This window comes from Catharus ustulatus, chromosome 3 (assembly GCF_009819885.2).
Source record: "Catharus ustulatus isolate bCatUst1 chromosome 3, bCatUst1.pri.v2, whole genome shotgun sequence".
Classification (NCBI taxonomy): domain Eukaryota; kingdom Metazoa; phylum Chordata; class Aves; order Passeriformes; family Turdidae; genus Catharus; species Catharus ustulatus.
The window spans coordinates 118,866,017-118,882,953 of record NC_046223.1 but is presented as its reverse complement, the minus strand read 5'-3'; the positions used below and the strand labels follow the sequence as shown (position 1 = coordinate 118,882,953).

General features: G+C 57.7%; 1 protein-coding gene across 1 annotated transcript; it reads right to left on the bottom strand.

Moving 5' to 3' along the window:
* Positions 1-392: 392 nt before the first annotated feature.
* Positions 393-15,592, bottom strand: KCNK3 (potassium two pore domain channel subfamily K member 3). The gene is made up of 2 exons (XM_033056632.1): positions 15,274-15,592; positions 393-2,923 (listed from the first exon to the last, which is right to left on the bottom strand). Exons 1-2 carry the CDS (start codon positions 15,554-15,556, stop codon positions 2,055-2,057), a joined length of 1,152 nt encoding a protein of 383 aa, XP_032912523.1. The 5' UTR covers positions 15,557-15,592; the 3' UTR covers positions 393-2,054.
* Positions 15,593-16,937: the final 1,345 nt, after the last annotated feature.

Genomic DNA, 16,937 nt, shown 5'->3' with positions numbered 1-16,937 from the left:
CCAATTCCCAGAAGATTGGGATCCTCCTTCCTCACATCCCAAGGGAAGGACTGGTGGTGATGTCAAGATCCCAAAGGATCGGGATCCTCTTCTCCCAATCCCATGGGAATTTCTGGAAGCAAAGTCAAGATCCCAGAGGATTGGGATCCTCCATTCCCAATCTCATGGGAAGGACTGGAAACAATACAAGATCTCAGAGGATCCGGGTCCTCCTTTCCCAGATCCCAACGGAATTACTGGAAGCAAAGCCGAGATCCCAGAAAATCAGGATCTTCCTCTCCCCATCTCATGGGAATTTCTGGAAGCAAAGCCAAGATCCCAAAGGATCAGGTTCCTCCTCTCCCAGCCCTTCCTCCCTCTCCACATCCCTCGGGAAGATCCCAGACACTCCCGAACTTCCAACAATCCTTTATTTCTCTCTCCAAGGAACGGAACCCCGCGGGACAAATCGGCTTTGGCATGAGAACCAGGGAACCCTTCCCGGTGGGAATCGGGAGCCCTTGGATGAGGAAGATGCAGAAATTCCTCCCTGGAACCATCAGGAAGTGTCCCCCGAGCCTCCTCTCCGACGGATATTTCTGGAATTCCGTGGACAGCGCTGTTTGTAATAAATATCCTCTGGAATCTCACCTGTGTACAGCTCGAGGATCAGAAATCCGTGGATTTTCCTCTCTGGAAAGGTGACAAAACGTCCCCAGCGTCCCCCCTGCCACCCCCAGGGCTCCAGGAGGGTCCCCCCGTGTCCCCTCGAGGGGGCTTTGGGTGCTGGGAGGGGAAAATCCCGTCCTGGAAAGGTGGGAATGGGAAAGGAGGGAAGTTCTGCTTCCCTGTCGGGGTGGTGGTGACAGAGGTTACCCCTGGGGGATCCCGGGGAATTCCGGGAGTATCCCGGGGGTGAGGGCGGTGGTGGGGAGGGGTGTGCAGTAGAGGATGGAAAAGTGTTGCAATATCCCAGATTTCCCCCAGATACCTCTCCGAGGGAAAGATTCCATCCCCAGAATCCTGGTGAGGACGGAAATGGCGATTCCCGAGGGGTAATAGTCCCCAAAATTCCTCCCTGAGGGAAAAATTCCATTCCAAGAGTCCCAGTGAGGATGGAGATGGGGATCCAAGGGGAAAATATCCCAAAAAAAACCTCCCTGAGGGGAACAAATCCATCCCTGGAGCCTTGGGGAGGATGGAGGTGGGGATCCCAAGGGATAATTCTCCCAAAATACTTCCCAGGGGTAAAAATTGCATCCCTGGAGCCTCGGTGAGGATGGAAGTGGGGATCCCATGGGAAAATACCCCAAAATACCTCCCTGAGGGTAAGAATTCCATCCTTGGAGCCTTGAACAGGATGGAAATGGGGATCCCACGGGAAAATATCCCAAATTGTCCCCAAAACGCCTTCCCAGGAGGAACAATTCCATCCCCAGAGCTTTGGAGAGAATGGAAATGGGGATCCCAAGGGAAAATATCCCAGATTGTCCCCAAAAAACCTCCCTGAAGGGAACAATTCCATCCCTGGAGCCTTGGGGAGGACGGAGGTGGGGATGCCAGGGGAGAATATCTCAAATTGTCCCCAAAACGCCTCCCTGAGGGGAGCAATTCCAGCCCCTCGGCACGGATGGAGATGGGAATCCTGCGGGGTCAGCCAGCCTCCCGCGGAAGATTCCCGCTGAATACTGAATTCCCAGCTCTGCCCCCCACAAAGGGTTAAGACAGCCCCAAATCCCGGGGTTTGGAGCAGCCTACGTGACTCCCGGCTGCTTTTCTGGCTGGCTGATGTGGAAAAGCTCTGGCTAAGCCCCTCTTAGCCTGATTTCTGTGGCCCCTCTGCGCTTCCCGGGGAATTCCCGGGGATGCACAGCATGGAGAGGGCAGGACTGGCTGCCCACAGCCTCCCAATCCCTCCAAATTCCAAGGCTCTCCCGAGTTTCACATTTTCAAGGAGTGGTTTGTTTTGCGAAATTAAAAAAATCCATTAAACCAAGAGGTCCCAAATTAAAATCCATGCCGGAGCGAACCGGTGTCGTTCCGGAGTCCGGGAGGGATCCGGGCTGGGGAAGGGGCTACACGGAGCTGCGGCGCTTGGCGAACCCCGGGAACGCCGCCAGGCTCTGGAGCCCGGTGGACACGGAGCTGATGGCGGAGCGCCGGGGCCGGCAGAAACACCGGTGCTCCGGAGTCTCAGGACAGCGGGCGGGCGAGGAGTGGCTGCGCTCCACGCCCGTATCCGAGCTGGACAAATCCCTGGGAATGATCATGGGGATGGAATACTGCAGCTTCTCGCGGCTCTTGTACCACAGGCACGAGCACACGGACTGGAAGTGCAGCACCTCGGCGTAGACGTTCCTGAAGCCGCTCTCGGCCGGGGTCACCGCGGTGGCCTCGGGCACGGCGGGCACCGCTCCGGGCTGCGCGGCCCGGTTGAGCAACGCGCGCTGCTCGGCGTCGCGGCGCTCGTCCTCGGCGTTCATGGTCATGAAGCGCAGCACCACGAGGTTGAGGAAGGCGCCAATGACCGTCAGCCCCGCCAGGATGTAGACGAAGCTGAAGGCCACGTACTGCGGCTGTGTCTGCAGCGCCTGGTCCTTCTGCAGTGCCACGTAGTCGCCGAAGCCGATGGTGGTCAGCGTGATGAAGCAGTAGTAGTAGGCCTGGAAGAAGCTCCAGTTCTCGTAGTGCGAGAAGGCGGCGGCGCCGATGCACAGCGTGCTGACGCAGGAGAAGAAGCCGATGGTCACCATGTTGGCCATGGACACCTCCGGCCGCCGCATGCCCAGGCGCTTCTTGAGGCGGCGCAGCAGCGAGCGCACCAGCGTGTTGATGCGCTCGCCCAGGCTCTGGAACATCACCAGCGTCAGCGGGATGCCCAGCAGCGCGTAGAGCATGCAGAAAACCTTCCCGCCGTCCGTGCTGGGCGCCGCGTGCCCGTAGCCTGAGGGGGGAAAATGGGAGAGTGGGATGGGATCCGTGATTCCGGAGGGAATCGAAAGCGGGGAAGTGGGGAGGGATCTCAAAATGGTTGGGTGGGAGCTGAGCTCATCCCATTCCAACCCTGATATGAACAACCATCCCAGGGTAAATCCTGGGAAAATGAGGGAAGGGGAGGCTGGAATCAGCGGAAATTCAGTGGGAATCCTCATGGAATTATCGTGGTTTGGGTGGGAAGGGACCGTAAGGATCTTCCAATCCCACTATCCCATGGTGTTCCAACTTTTCCCTGGATGCTCCCAAGCATCCTCTGGGAATTCAAGACCAGACCCTCATCTGTCTCCCAGATGGGAATTCCTTCCCAAATCCCATTTCCCCCTTTCCCAGGGAATTCCCTCCATTCCCAGCTCTCCCAGCCTAGCATTGGATCCTCATCCCGACTCCTTTCTGGGAAGGAATTTAGGGATCCAGGGGCTTCACTGGGAATTTGGGACTCCAGGAAGGGTTTTCCTTCCCTTTTCCATCCCTGAATTCCATAAAAATCCCTCATGACGGATTCCAAATGCCCTGTATCCCAGAATCCTGGAATGGTTTGGATGGGATCCACAGATCTTCAATCCCATCCCAACCCATTCTAATCCCATGACCCCAGGGTGATCCAAACCCACCCTTGGACACTGCCAGGGATCCAGGGATTCTCTGGGAATTCCAGCCCAGCCAGGAATTCCTTCCCAAGATCCCCTTTCCCAGTGGAAGCCATTCCCTGGCTCCTGCCCCTCCAGCCCTTTCCCAAATCCCAGCTCTCCTTTCCCTCTGCAAAAGGCTCCGAGGATTCCCTGGATCCTTCCCTGATCCAGCCGCACATTCCCAGCTCTCCCAGGCTGGGGTTGGATCCATCCCCATCCCAACTCCTCTCCAGGAAGGAATTTTGGGATCCAGGACTTTCACTGGGAATCTTGTGACTCCAGGAAGGGTCTCTCTTTGCTTTTCCTGCCTTTTCCATCATCCCTGACTTCCATAGAGATCCCTCAGGATGGATCCTGAGTGTCCTTTATCATGGAAGCATGGAAAGGTTTGGGTGGGAAGGAGCCTCAAATCCCATCCTGTTCCAACCCCGTCTCCTTCCCCTATCCCAGGCTGCTCCAAGCTCCATCCAACCTTTCCTTGGACACTTCCAGGGATCCAAGAGCAGCTGCTCTGGGAATGTGAGGAGGGACCCTCGGGTGGGAGCACCTTCCCCATCCCTGGGTTTTGGGAATGGGAGATCTCAGTTCCCAGAATTCCCACCCTGGACTTGCCGGACACGGGGAAATCAGGAATTTTGGCGATTCCCAGGTCCAAGGGGAATGTCACCCCCTTTGTCCCCTGTCACCCCCGCCCTGCCCCGGTGCCCCAGTTCCCGCTCCCAGGGCGGCCAGCCCCGGGAACAGCTGTGCTCCCGTAATCCCACACGGGATTTATCCCGGATGGATCCCGGGATGCCACAGGCAGGGACAGTGCAGGCCTTGGGATGGGGGTGACAGGGACCAGCTGCTCCCCTTTTCCTGTTCCCTTTTCCTGTCCCTTTTCCTGGTCCTGTTCCTTTTCCTCTTTTCCTTTTCCATCCCTTTCCCTGTTCCTTTCCAATCCCTTCCCTTCTCTTCCTTACTTTCCCTTTCTCTCTCTTCTTTCTCATTTTTCTACTTTCCTAATTTTCTTCTCTTTCTTCCTTTTTCCCCTATTCCTTTTCCCTTGATGTTCCTTTTACTCCTTTCCCTTTATCTTTCTCTTTCTCATTTTTTCCTTTTTTCCTTTTCCTTTTCCTTTTCCTTTTCCTTTTCCTTTTCCTTTTCCTTTTCCTTTTCCTTTTCCTTTTCCTTTCCCTTTTCCTTTTCCCTTCCCCTTTCCATTTCCCTCCTTTCCCTTTCCCAGGAAAACCAGGAGCAGGCAGGAACAGGAAGGAGCAGGGGCTTCCCTGGAGACTCTGAACCTCTTCCCTCAGACTCGGAGCATTCCCAGGCCAGGGGTCCCTTTTCCAAGGCCTGTCCCAGCCATGATCCCAGACCAGCCCCCAAACCTCCTGGGAATGCCAGAGGAGCTCATCCTGCCCCTGGCCCTAATCCTGGGGAGACACAGATGGAGCTGGAGAGAGGGAAAATTGGGATTGTGGGATCTCCTCCAAGGAGGAGCTGGTGGGATCCTCTCCCTGTGGGAGACGGGGATGGAATGGCTGGGAATCCATGGAGAGGGAATTGATGGAATGGGATCCATGGAGAGGGGATCCATGAGAGGGAATCCATGGAGAGGGAATCCATGGAGAGGGAATTCATGGGAGGGAATCCAGGGAGAGGGAATCCATGGAGAGGGAATCCATGGGAGGGAATCCAGGGAAAAGGAATCCATGAAGAGGGAATCCAGGGAAAGGAATTGATGGGAGGGGATCCATGGAGTGGAACTTCATGGGAGGGAATCCCTGGGAGGGATCCATGGAGTGGAAATCCATGGGAGGGATCCATGGGAGGGATACATAGGAGGAATCCATGAGAGGGAATCCAGGGAGAGGGAATCCAGGGAGAGGGAATCCAGGGAGAGGGAATCCATGGAGAAGGAATCCATGGAGAAGGAATCCATGGGAGGGAATCCATGGGAGGGAATCCAGGGAGAAGGAATCCATGGAGTGGAAATCCATGGGAGAGAGTGCAACACCTGAGAGCAGCACCTGGGAAACACCTGGGAGAATCCTGAAAGCATCACCAGGAAATATCACCTGAGTGTCACTGGAACAGCACCTGAGCATCCCCTTAGCATCACCTGAGCATTCCCTGAGCATCCCCTGAGCATCCCCTGAGCATTCCCTGAGCATTCCCTGAGCATTCCCTGGGCAACACCTGGGGCCATCACCAGAAAACATCACCTGAGCAACACCTGAGAAAACTCTGAAAGGATCACCTGAGAGCATCATCTGGACATCGCTGAAGAGCAATGCCTGAAATCATCCCCTGAGCATCACCTGAGAGCATCCCCTGAGTATCCCCTGAGCATCACCTGAGAGCATCCCCTGAGCATCTCCTGAGTAACACCTGAGCAACACTGGAGCCTCACCTGAGAAACGTCTGAGAGCACCATCCGGACAGCACTGAAGAGCAACACCTGACATCATCCCCTGAGCATCCCCTGAGTATCCCCTGAGCATCTCCTGAGTATCACCTGAGAAATGCCTGAGCAACACTTGAGAGCATCCCGCGATCCATCCCTGCTCTGTGCCCCCTCCCTACCCCTCGTGTCCCTCTCCCTGTTCCTCGTGTCCCTCTCTCCCTGCCCCTCGTGTTCCATCCCGAGCCCTCATCCCGCCCTTCACCATCCCCTTCCCAACAATTCCCAAATCTGCTCGTTCCAGCTGTTTGGGATGGAGCTTCCCGCAGTGCCCACGGGTGCCTTTCCAAAAAACCTCCCCGAGCATCTTCCTGCCTTTTCCTGCCTTCTCCATCCCTCTCCATCCCTCCCCGGCCTCCCGGAGCTATTTTTAGCCCTCTTTCCCGAGGGAAGGGAGTTTATGAGCTCTCCAAGCGTCGGTCAATCCCCCGATCCCCCCCCGTTCCCGGTTTTAGCAGGAGCTGCCTGAGCTCCGGCACGTCTGAGGATGGGGGGAAGGTCGGGAATGGCACATCCAGCCTGGGGAAGGGGGAAAACCCCGGGAAAACGGCACAGGGGTGACCCCCAAACCCCTCGGGGACCCGCCGGTGGCGAGGAATTGTGTTGGAGGGGAGGGTACATCCCAGGCTGGAATTCCGCCGGGAATACGGGCTGGGATCTCGGCTCCTTTCCCACCTCCTGCCCCCCCAGCCCTTCCCAGCTCCAAGGAGTGTCCCGGGAGCGCTGGAGCCGAGGGGCAGCGGGGTCGGGAAGCGCCGGGATCCCGCTCGGGGCGGGCCGGGAGCAGGGATCGCGTCCCCAGGGAGGGAGGATGACACTTCCCGAAGGAACGCGGCCGATCCTGGCCTTTTTAGGGCTGGAGGAGCGGGGCTGGACGCGGCCCCGGAGCAGGTGCAGGGCTGGCCCCGGGCCTGGAGCGGATCCCGGCTGCCCGGGCGATGGATGGCCGGGATTAGCGGGACAGCTGCGGCAGCGGGATAATGGCACAGGGCTCGGGGGGGGATCGGTGGGAATGGGGTGAGACCCCCGGCAGGGAGGGCAGGGAATGGGGGGAGTGGGAAAGGGGGATCGAGGAACCCGGGAACGGGGCAGGGGGTGCAGGGAAGGATTTAGGGAAGGAGGGGATGGGATGCAGGGACAGGGAAATTCAGGGAATGGGATGGGGGATGGAAGGAGGTTCCCTATATCCCAGTGCTCCCAGTAAGGATCCCACTGTTCCCAGTGAAGATCCTGCTGCTCCCAGCAGGGATCATTGTCCCATTGTTCCCAGTAAGGATCCCGCTGTTCCCAGTAAGGATCCCTCTGTTCCCAGTAACGATCCTGCTGTTCCCAGTAAGGATCCCTCTGTCCCCAGTAATGATCCCTCTGTTCCCAGTAAGGATCCCGCTGTTCCCAGTAAGGATACAACTGTTCCCAGTAAGTATCCCACTGTTCCCAGTAATGATCCCTCTGTTCCCAGCAATGATCCCGCTGTTCCCAGTAACGATCCTGCTGTTCCCAGTGAGGATCCCGCTGTTCCCAGTAATGATCCCACTATTCCCAGTGAGAATCCCGCTGTTCCCAGTGAGGATCCCGCTGTTCCCAGTAACGATCCCTCTGTTCCCAGTAAGGATCCTGCTGTTCCCGGTAATGATCCCGCTGTTCCTAGTAAGGATCCCACTGTTCCAGTGAGGATCCCGCTGTTCCCAGTGCCAGCTCTGACCCGGCCACCCCAGCTGTCCCCAGGCGGGGGAGGGGACGCAGCTGTCCCCCTGGAGCCCCCGCATTCCCAGGAAGAGCAAGCGGGCCTGGAGATGGCGGCAGGTGCTGGTGGCTGTGGAATTCCCAACGGGAAAACATGGAGCTGGCACTGAGGGACACGGCCAGGACACCTGGGTCCTGCAGGGACACCGAAATCCCTGGATGGGGATGAGGAAAGCGGGAAGGGACAGCTCCTGCCACTGGAGCAGAGGGATGGGATCTGGGATGGGCTGAACTGGGAATCAAGAGCTGGAGGGACCCTCAGGGCTCCCAAAATCCCGACTGTCCCTGTTCCAGCTGTTCCTTGTATCCATCCTTCCATGGATCCATGAATCCATCCATGGATCCATCCCATCCCATCCCATCCCATCCCATCCCATCCCATCCCATCCCATCCCATCCCATCCCATCCCATCCCATCCCATCCCATCCCATCCCATCCCTCTCTCCTTCCACACCCCCAAATCTCCTCTCCCCCCTCTCCCACATTTCCCCCCGGAAAAGGGGGATCTCATTCCATGGGACACTTTGGGAGCCCCCCCGGGATCCCAAGGATCAGGGACCCCCAGGACTCCCCATTCCCGGTGGGATTGGGGGGGTTGGATGTGGGGCCGGACCCCGCTGTCCCCCTCTATTCCCACATCCCCCCAACTCCCGTGTCATTCCCAAGGGATCCGGACGCGCCGTGGGATCTCCCCCCGGATATTTCGGGGTGGGGGGGGTGCCTGGTTCCCCCTCCCCGCGCCTCCCGCGGCCGGGGGGGTCGGGATGGAGTCATGGAAAATCCCGGCGCCGGCCAAGCTCCCTGTTTGTGCCAAAACTGGCAATTTTTCCTTGGATTCTGGGGCCCCGCCAGGCCCTTCCCAGTCCTCCCCTCTCCCTGGAAAAGAGGGGGAAGGGGGGCCCGGAGCCCATGGATAAGGTGGGATACCCCGGGAATGGGCACCCCAAGGGGGTGCTCCCGCTGTTTTGGAGCGGCTCCAGCAGGAATAAAAATTCCCTGACGGATTTTTGGATGGATCTGTGTCCCAAAATGGGCAGGGATGGGTGTCCAGGTCCTTCCCGGGAAGAGGGATCCTGGTCCGGGCAGGGAATTCCCACCGGGAACATCCAGGGGGTCCCGAGCCCCTCTGAACGGGGACAGAGCCCCCCGCCCCGGGCAGCATTCCCAAGGATCCCTGGGATGGGGATATGGGATGGGGATGTGGGGTGGGGATTGGGAAATGGGATGGGGATGTGGGGTGGGGATTGGGATGGAGATTATGGGATGGGGTTCATGGGATGGGGATGGGGATTATGGGATGAGGATATGGGCTGGGAATGCAGGATGGGGATTATGGGATGTGGGATGGGGATTGGGACTGGGACTGGGATTGGGATATGGGATATGGGATGGGAATATAGGATGGAGATTGGGATGGAGATTGAGACGGGGATGGGAATATGGGATATGGGATATGGGATGCAGATTATGGGATGGGGACTGGGATGGGGATGTGGGATAGGAATCTGGGATGGGGACAGGGATGGAGATTATGGGATGGGGATCTGGAGTGGGGATGTAGGACAGGGATGGGGATGTGGGATAGGAATGGGGATAAGGATGTGGGATCTGGGATACAGGATGTGGATATGGGATGGGAATGCAGGATGGGAATGGGGAACGGATCCAGTCCCTTTTCCCTGGGAGCTGCTGATCCCATCCATCCCAAAAATCCCATTCCAGGCCCTCGGATCCACCCCAAGCCCCGGGCAGCAGCCCTAGGCCCTGGGAAAAATTGGGAAAAGCTCCCAAACCTCGGGAAATCTGGGATGGTTCTCCCTGGCCCTGACCCCCCTGGCCCGTGGTTTTCATTCCTCGCTCCCAGTCGGGATTTGCTGGGATTTGAGGAGGAATCAGCCGGGAAAGGCCAGGAGAGGGAATTAATGGCTGGTGTCGCTCCGGGATGGAAAAACGCCGGGAATTTATGGCCTGGGCGGGAGAGGGGGATGGGAGAGGGAGGATCCAGAGGGGCCCCGATCCCGATCCCGGCGCTGAATCCCATGGGAACAACCACGAGGCCTCCCCAGCCCCGGCTTTGCTGGATTTTCCTCGGGAATATTCCCTGGAAAAGGAGCCGGATCCGGGCTGGGATGGTCACCCCTAAATCCCACCGGGAATTCTCCTCCTCCTCCACCCCCTTCCTGCTTATTCCCAGCAGGAAAACCCCCGGCAGAAGACGCAGGAGGAACATCCAGGAATCCCAGGGAAGGGAGGGAAGCGATCCCGATTTCCCAGCGCTGCTGTCCAACAATTCCCGGGATGGCCGGGATCGATTTCCTGGGAAAAGCCAGGAGGGAGCAGGAATTCTGAGAATATTCCCCCTTCCCTGTGGATTCCAAAGCCTCGGGGTGGTTCGGGATGTGCCACCACGGATTTCCATGGAAATGTTGTTTTTTTTTTTTTAGTGGAATGGGAGCAGGAATGTCTGGAGGGCTTGGAAGGAATTCCAGCCCTGGAACGGCAGCGGAGTTTTTCCCCTTTTTTCCCTGTTGATTCCAAATCCCATTCCCAGTTCCAAGGAGCCACCGATGACTTCCATGGAAATGGTTTTTTGGGTTTTTTTTGTGGAATGGGAGCAGGAATGTCCCGAGGGGGTGGAGGGAGAGGGAACCGGGCCCAGAGCGCTCCATGCTCCTGATCCCAGCAATTCCCAGAAATTCCCAGCAATTCCCAGAAATTCCCAGCAATTCCCAGAGGGGACAGAGGGTGACAGGGAGGGGGGACAGGAGCGGACCGGGGGACTGAGGGGACAGGGGGTGACGGGGGGGACAGGAAGGGGCAGGGGGAGCCCGGAGGGGACGGGGCGGGACAGGAGGTGACAAACGGGGACAAAAGGGCCCGGGCGCCGATCCCGTGAGCGAGGCTCGGGCGGGGGGCGGGCGGTGACAGATGGTGACACCGCGGTGGCATTTGCCACCTGCTCCTCTCCGCTCACGGCCGCGGGGGGAGTTTGGGAATGGCGCTTTTTTTTTTTTTTTTGGATTTTTTGGGATCTGTTTTGGGGTTTTTTTCCTTTTGGTTTTTTTTTTGTTTGTTTGTTTGTTTGTGATCAGGGTTTTTTTGGAATTGGGTTTTTTGGGATGGTGGTTTTCTGGGGTTGGGTGGTTTTGGGATCGTGATTTCTGGTGTTGGGCGTTTTGGGATTTTTTTTTTTTTTTTGGGGGGGGATGGGGTTTTTTGGGGATCTGGTTCTTTTTGAGAATTTTTTTGGAATCTGTTTTTTTGGGGATCAGTTTTTTTTTGGCATCTAGATTTTTGGGATCTGTTTTTTTGGGGGGGATTTTTTTTTGTGGGGGGATGGGGGTTTTTGGGATCTGGGTTTTTTGGGATCGAGGTTTTTCTGGGATGGGTATTTTTTTGGGATCGGGATTTTTAGGATTGGTTTCTTTTGGGGGGATCGGGATTTTTGGGATCTGTTTTTTTTTTAATTGGATTTTTTTTTTGAGAATCGGGATTTTTGGGATATGGATTTTTGGGATCGGGATTTTTTTGGGGATTGGGATTTTTTGGGAAGCCATCCAGAGCCAGCACAGCCCGCCCTGGCTCGGGAGAGCGGCAGAGGTGACAAGGGACACGTGCGGGTGACACTGCCACCCCCCTGGGGACATCCCTCCCTCTGGAATTGCGGGATGGGGACAGCTGGGACATTCCCTCCTCGGGAATTCCCGAGGGAAAAGCTTTGGAGCTGCTCCTCTCCCGGCTTTTTCATGGATAAAAGGGGGAAAAAAATCCAACCCCAAATGGATTCCAGCTTTTCCCAGCGGGATTTGGGATCCCGGATTTTCCTCCCCCACCCCCGATCCCAGCTTGGCTTTTCCCTGTCCCACCAACAGCTGGGTGCTGAATCCCTGGAAAAATCCCTCTTTTCCCTGCCCTGGAAAATCCAATTCCATGGGAATTCCAGGATTTTTTCCCTCTTCTCCCTGACAGGCCTGGATTTGGAGGGGTCTCCTTTCATCCCAGATCATGGGATTTTGGGAAAACCCATCCAGGTGTCCCAGTCCCTTCTCCCACATCCCTGGAAATTCCGGGAAAACCAAGCTGGACACAGGGAAAGGCCATTCCCAGCCGGGACACACATTTGGGATGCTGGGAACGCCCATCCCAAATCCCAGCTCCAGGATTTAAGGTTTGGAGCATCGGGAGCAGCAGGAATTTTTTGGGATGTGGCGTTGGGGGTTGGGATCAGCCCCACTCCAGCATTCCCAGCTCCTGGCAGTGGGATTGGGAATTCTGGGAGGGGCAGAGTGGGATCCCGATCCCTGCCCGCGGCCTCGGTTCCTTGGGATCCATCCCAGTGGATTCGTGTCCCTCTCCTGCATTCTGGGATCCTTGGGATGGGCTGGATCCCGCTGGAGATTCCCAGCCCCTCCCTCCCATCCAACACCGGCTGCTCAGAGCTGTTCCAGAGCTTTTCTAGAGTTTTTCCAGCTGCTCTCGGAAAAACGGAATGGGAAACCATGGGATAACGTGAATGGCAAACAGTGGGATAATGGGAATGGGAATCACCAGGATAATGGGAATAATAAACATCTGGATAATGGGAATAGCAAACACTGAAATAATGGGATAACAGGAATGGAAAACACTGGGATAAAGGGAATGGGAAACACCAGGAAAATGGGAATGGGAAACACTGGGATAATGGGAATAATAGGAATGGCAAACATTGGGATAACGGGAATAATGGGAATGGCAAACACTGGGATAACGGGAATGGAAAACACTGGGATAATGGAAATGGGAAACACCAAAATAATGGGAATGGGAAACACCAAAACAATGGGATAACAGGAATGGCAAACACCGGGATAACGGCAATGGGAAACACCAGGAAAATGGGAATGGGAAACATTGGGATAGTGGGAATGGGAAACACTGGGATAGTGGGAATGATAAACATCAGGATAATGGGAATAGCAGACACTGAAATAATGGGATAACAGGAATGGCAAACACTGGGATAACGGGAATGGGAAACACCAAGAAAATGGGAATGGGGAACACTGGGACAACGGGAATGGGAAACACCAAAATAACAGGATAACAGGAATGGCAAATACTGGGATAACGGGAATAATGGGAATGGCAAACATCGGGATAACAGCAATGGGAAACACTGGAATAATGGGAATGGGAAACACTGGGATAATGGGATAACAGGAATGGCAAACACTGGGATAGTGGGAATGGGGAACATGGGATAACGGGATACAGGGAATGACGAACACTGGGATAAAGGGAATGACAAACACCAGGATAATGGAACAACAGGAATGGCAAGCACCGGATAACAGGAATAATGGGAATGACAAACATCAGGATAATGGGAATAATAAACACTGGGATAATGGGAATGGCAGACACCGAGATAATGGTTTTCAGTTTATTCCCAGGATAATGGGAATGACAAACAACAGGATAATGGGACAATGAGATTGCAAAACACCGGGATAATGGAATAATAAACACTGGGATAACGGGAATGGCAAACACTGGAATAATGGGAAAATGAGAATGACAAACACCAGGATAACAGGAATGACAAACACCGGGATGACGGGAATGACAAACACCGGGATAACGGGAATAACAAACACCGGGATAACAGCTCTGGAATAGCAGCCTGACACTGGGATAAGAGCTCTGGGAATAAGGAACACCCTGAGGGTGGGAATAACAAACACTCTGACACCGGGATAATGAGAATAATAAACTCTGGGAAAACAGCCCCGGGAATAATGAACAGCCTGACACTGACACCGGGAAAGCAGCCTGGGAATAACAAACCCGGGATAACAGCCTGGGAATAACAAACCCGAGATAACAGCTCTGGGAATAACAAACCCGGGATAACAACTCTGGGAATAACGAACACCCCGAGCTCGTGTTTCAGCTCCAGGAATTATTTTGCATCCCAGCACTGGGATTTCGGGCCTGGGAACATCTCAGTATCCACATCCCAAATGCGGGAATCAGTGAGCACCCCAGTACCTGGATCTCACCCCTGGCACCCCAATATCTGTGTCCCAATTCCAGGAATGCACAGGAACCCCAAAATCCATGTGGCAGTCCAGGGACACCCCGAAATCTGCCACAGACCTGGTGTCCCCCATCCCATCCCTGTATCCCATCCCTGTATCCCATCCCATCCCATCCCATCCCATCCCAGGGCCCCGTGTCCCCTCGCTGTCCCCTGGCTGTCCCCACCCCCCAGGCGGAGTTTTCGGGGCGGTTGGGGACAAGGGGACACTGGGGGGACCCAAAGGTCACAGGGGTGACAGAAGGGTGGCAGGGAGTCACAGTGTGGGTGACAGGGGGGTGACAATGGGGGGTGATGGAGGTGACAGTGGGGGTGGCAGCAGGGTAGGTCCCAAAGAGGCCACCCCGAGTGACATCTGCCAGGGTGGGGTCAGGGCTGGGGACATCCCTGAGCGTGGGGGACAGCGCTGGGAGAGCCTGGCAGGGTGGGGACACCGCCCTGTCCCTATGGAGCTGGGATCCTATAGGGACACGTCCCTGTCCCCTCCCACAGGGGGTCCGGGGCAGCAGAGCCACTGGCGGGGGGCTGACAGCGACTTTGGGAACATCCCAAAGTTCCCGAAGGGGTCAGGAGAATTCCCGGATCCCGGGGGTCGGGCGGGGATTTCCCGGTGGGAGAGGCGGGGAAGTCCCGGTGCGGCGGGATCCGGGATTTGGGGGAGCTTGGCTGGGGAATGGTCCCGATCCCAAGGAATGGGAGACGGGAATCCGGGCAGGGGAAATCACCCCGATCCCAAGGGATGGGAGAAAGCGGGGTGCGGGCAGAGTGATCGCCCCAAAAACCCCGGGATGAGAAACGGGAATCTGGGCAGGTTTTCCCCGGTTCTGAGGAGTCCGGGAGGGATCGCTCCGATCCCAAGGGACGGGAGACGGAAATCCAGGCAGGGGGATCGCCGCGATCCCACCGGGATGGGAGACAGGGGGGTCTGAGCAGGGGGATCGCCCTGAAAACGGTGGGATGGGAGACAGAAGGTGCGGGAGGGATTTTCCCGGTGCCAGAGGAACCGAGCGGAGCGATCGCCCCGATCCCAAGGAATGGGAGGCAGTGGGATCAGGGCAGGGGGATCGCCCCGATCCCAAAGGATGGGAGCCAGGGGGATCCGGGCAGGGGGATCACCCCGATCCCAAAGGATGGGAGCCAGGGGAATCCGGGCAGGTTTTTCCCGGTGCCAGAGGAACCGAGCGGAGCGATCGCCCCGATCCCAGCGGGACGGGCGGCGGCAGCGGGAGGGGAAAGGGGAGCTCCGGGCTGTGCAAGAACCGAGCTCCCGCTTCGCCCCGCTCCCTCGGGGACCGGCGGGGGATCCCGGCGCTGCCCGGCTGGATCCCCCGGGGGAGGAAAAAGCGGAGCCGGGCGCTGCCCGCGGGGAGCCGGGCGGGGCGGGGGCAGCCGGTACCTATGGTGGTGATGACGGTGATGGCGAAGTAGAAGGAGCCGGCGAATTTCCACTGGACGCCGGCCTTGTGCGGCTTGAGCTTGAGCACGACCCGCTCGAGCTCGCGGTAGCTCTCGGCGCTCAGGTTGTACTTTCTCTTGAGCTCCTGGCTCTTGGCCTCCAGCCGCCGCTTCTCCGCCGTCTCCGCCTCGGACTCGAGCGCGTCGAAGACGGCGGCGCCCACCAGCAGGTAGGTGAAGGTGCACATGATGAGCGCCAGCGTCCGCACGTTCTGCCGCTTCATGGTGCGGCGGCGGCGGCTGCGGGGCGCGGCTGCGGGGCCGGCTGGGGCATGGCGGCAGCGCCCGGGCACGGCGGGCGGCCGGGGGAGGCGGCCGAGGCGCGGCTGCGGCGGCCGCGGCGGCGGCGGGGCCGGCGGAGGAGCGGGAGGAGGGAGGGAGGGAGGGAGGAGGGAGGGAGGGATGGGGGAGGGATGGGGAGGAGGGAGGGGGAGGGCGGGGGAGGGGGCGGAGCTGTCCTTCAGCACCAGCGCCCCCGGGGACCCCGGAATGCGCGTCCCGGCACGCGGGTGTCGCGCGGGGCCGCGTCCCCGGCGGTGACACGGGGACAGCGGGGACAGAGCCCGAGGGTGAAGCGCGGACGGAGCCGGGAGCTGCGTCTGTACCGGGAACGGAGCCCAAAGCCCAGATCCAAAACGCTGGAGCAGCTCCCAAAGCCCAGATCCAAAACCCTGGAGCGACTCCCAAAGCCCAGATCCAAAACCTTGGAGCGACTCCCAAAGCCCAGATCCAAAACCCTGGAGCAGCTCCCAAAGCCCAGATCCCAACCCTGCCCTGGGCCTGCATCCCATCCCATCCCATCCCATCCCATCCCATCCCATCCCATCCCATCCCATCCCATCCCATCCCATCCCATCCCATCCCACCTTTCCCTGGACACTCCCAGGGATTCTCTGGGAATTCCAACCCAGCCAGGAATTCCTTCCCAATCTCCCCTTTCCCAGTGGAAGCCATTCCCTGGCTCCTGCCCCTCCAACCCTTTCCCAAATCCCAGCTCTCCTTTCTCTCTGGAAAAGGCTCTCAGGATTCCCTGGATCCTTCCCTGCTCCAGTTGCACATTCCCAGCTCTCCCAGCCCTGGAGCAGCTCCGGGCTCTCATTTCCAGTTCCGTGTCCCGCTGGTTTCGGGATCCCGGGCGGGACACAGGGACAGAATTCCCGCTTTTCCTGCTGCCCAGATTTTGGGATCAGCCCAGGATCCCTGCGGCTCCCGGGGCTGCCAGCTGGATCCTGGCTCCATCTGGAGCCGGGAATGTTTTCCAGCCCGCGTGGCCCCCGGACAGGTTTTGTCAGCTGCTGTCACCCGAAACGAGGGACAATTGTCCCTCACACGTGTCCTGGCAGCTCACAGCAGCCCTGACACCATCCCTGGGGAATTCCAGAGCCCCGCCGAATCCCGGGGAATTCCAACCAGGCAATTCCAAAGGCAGCGGCGCTCCAGAGCTCCTCCCACCCCGAAGAGGCTGCGGGGCAGGGGTGACACCAATCCTGTCCCAAAGGGACTTTGGAGAGGGAGGTGACACTGCCGGGACAGCTCCAGGGGGTGGGAATGGTTGGATATTCCATGGTCACATGGAATGAACTCCCCCGGGATCTTCCCCCATCC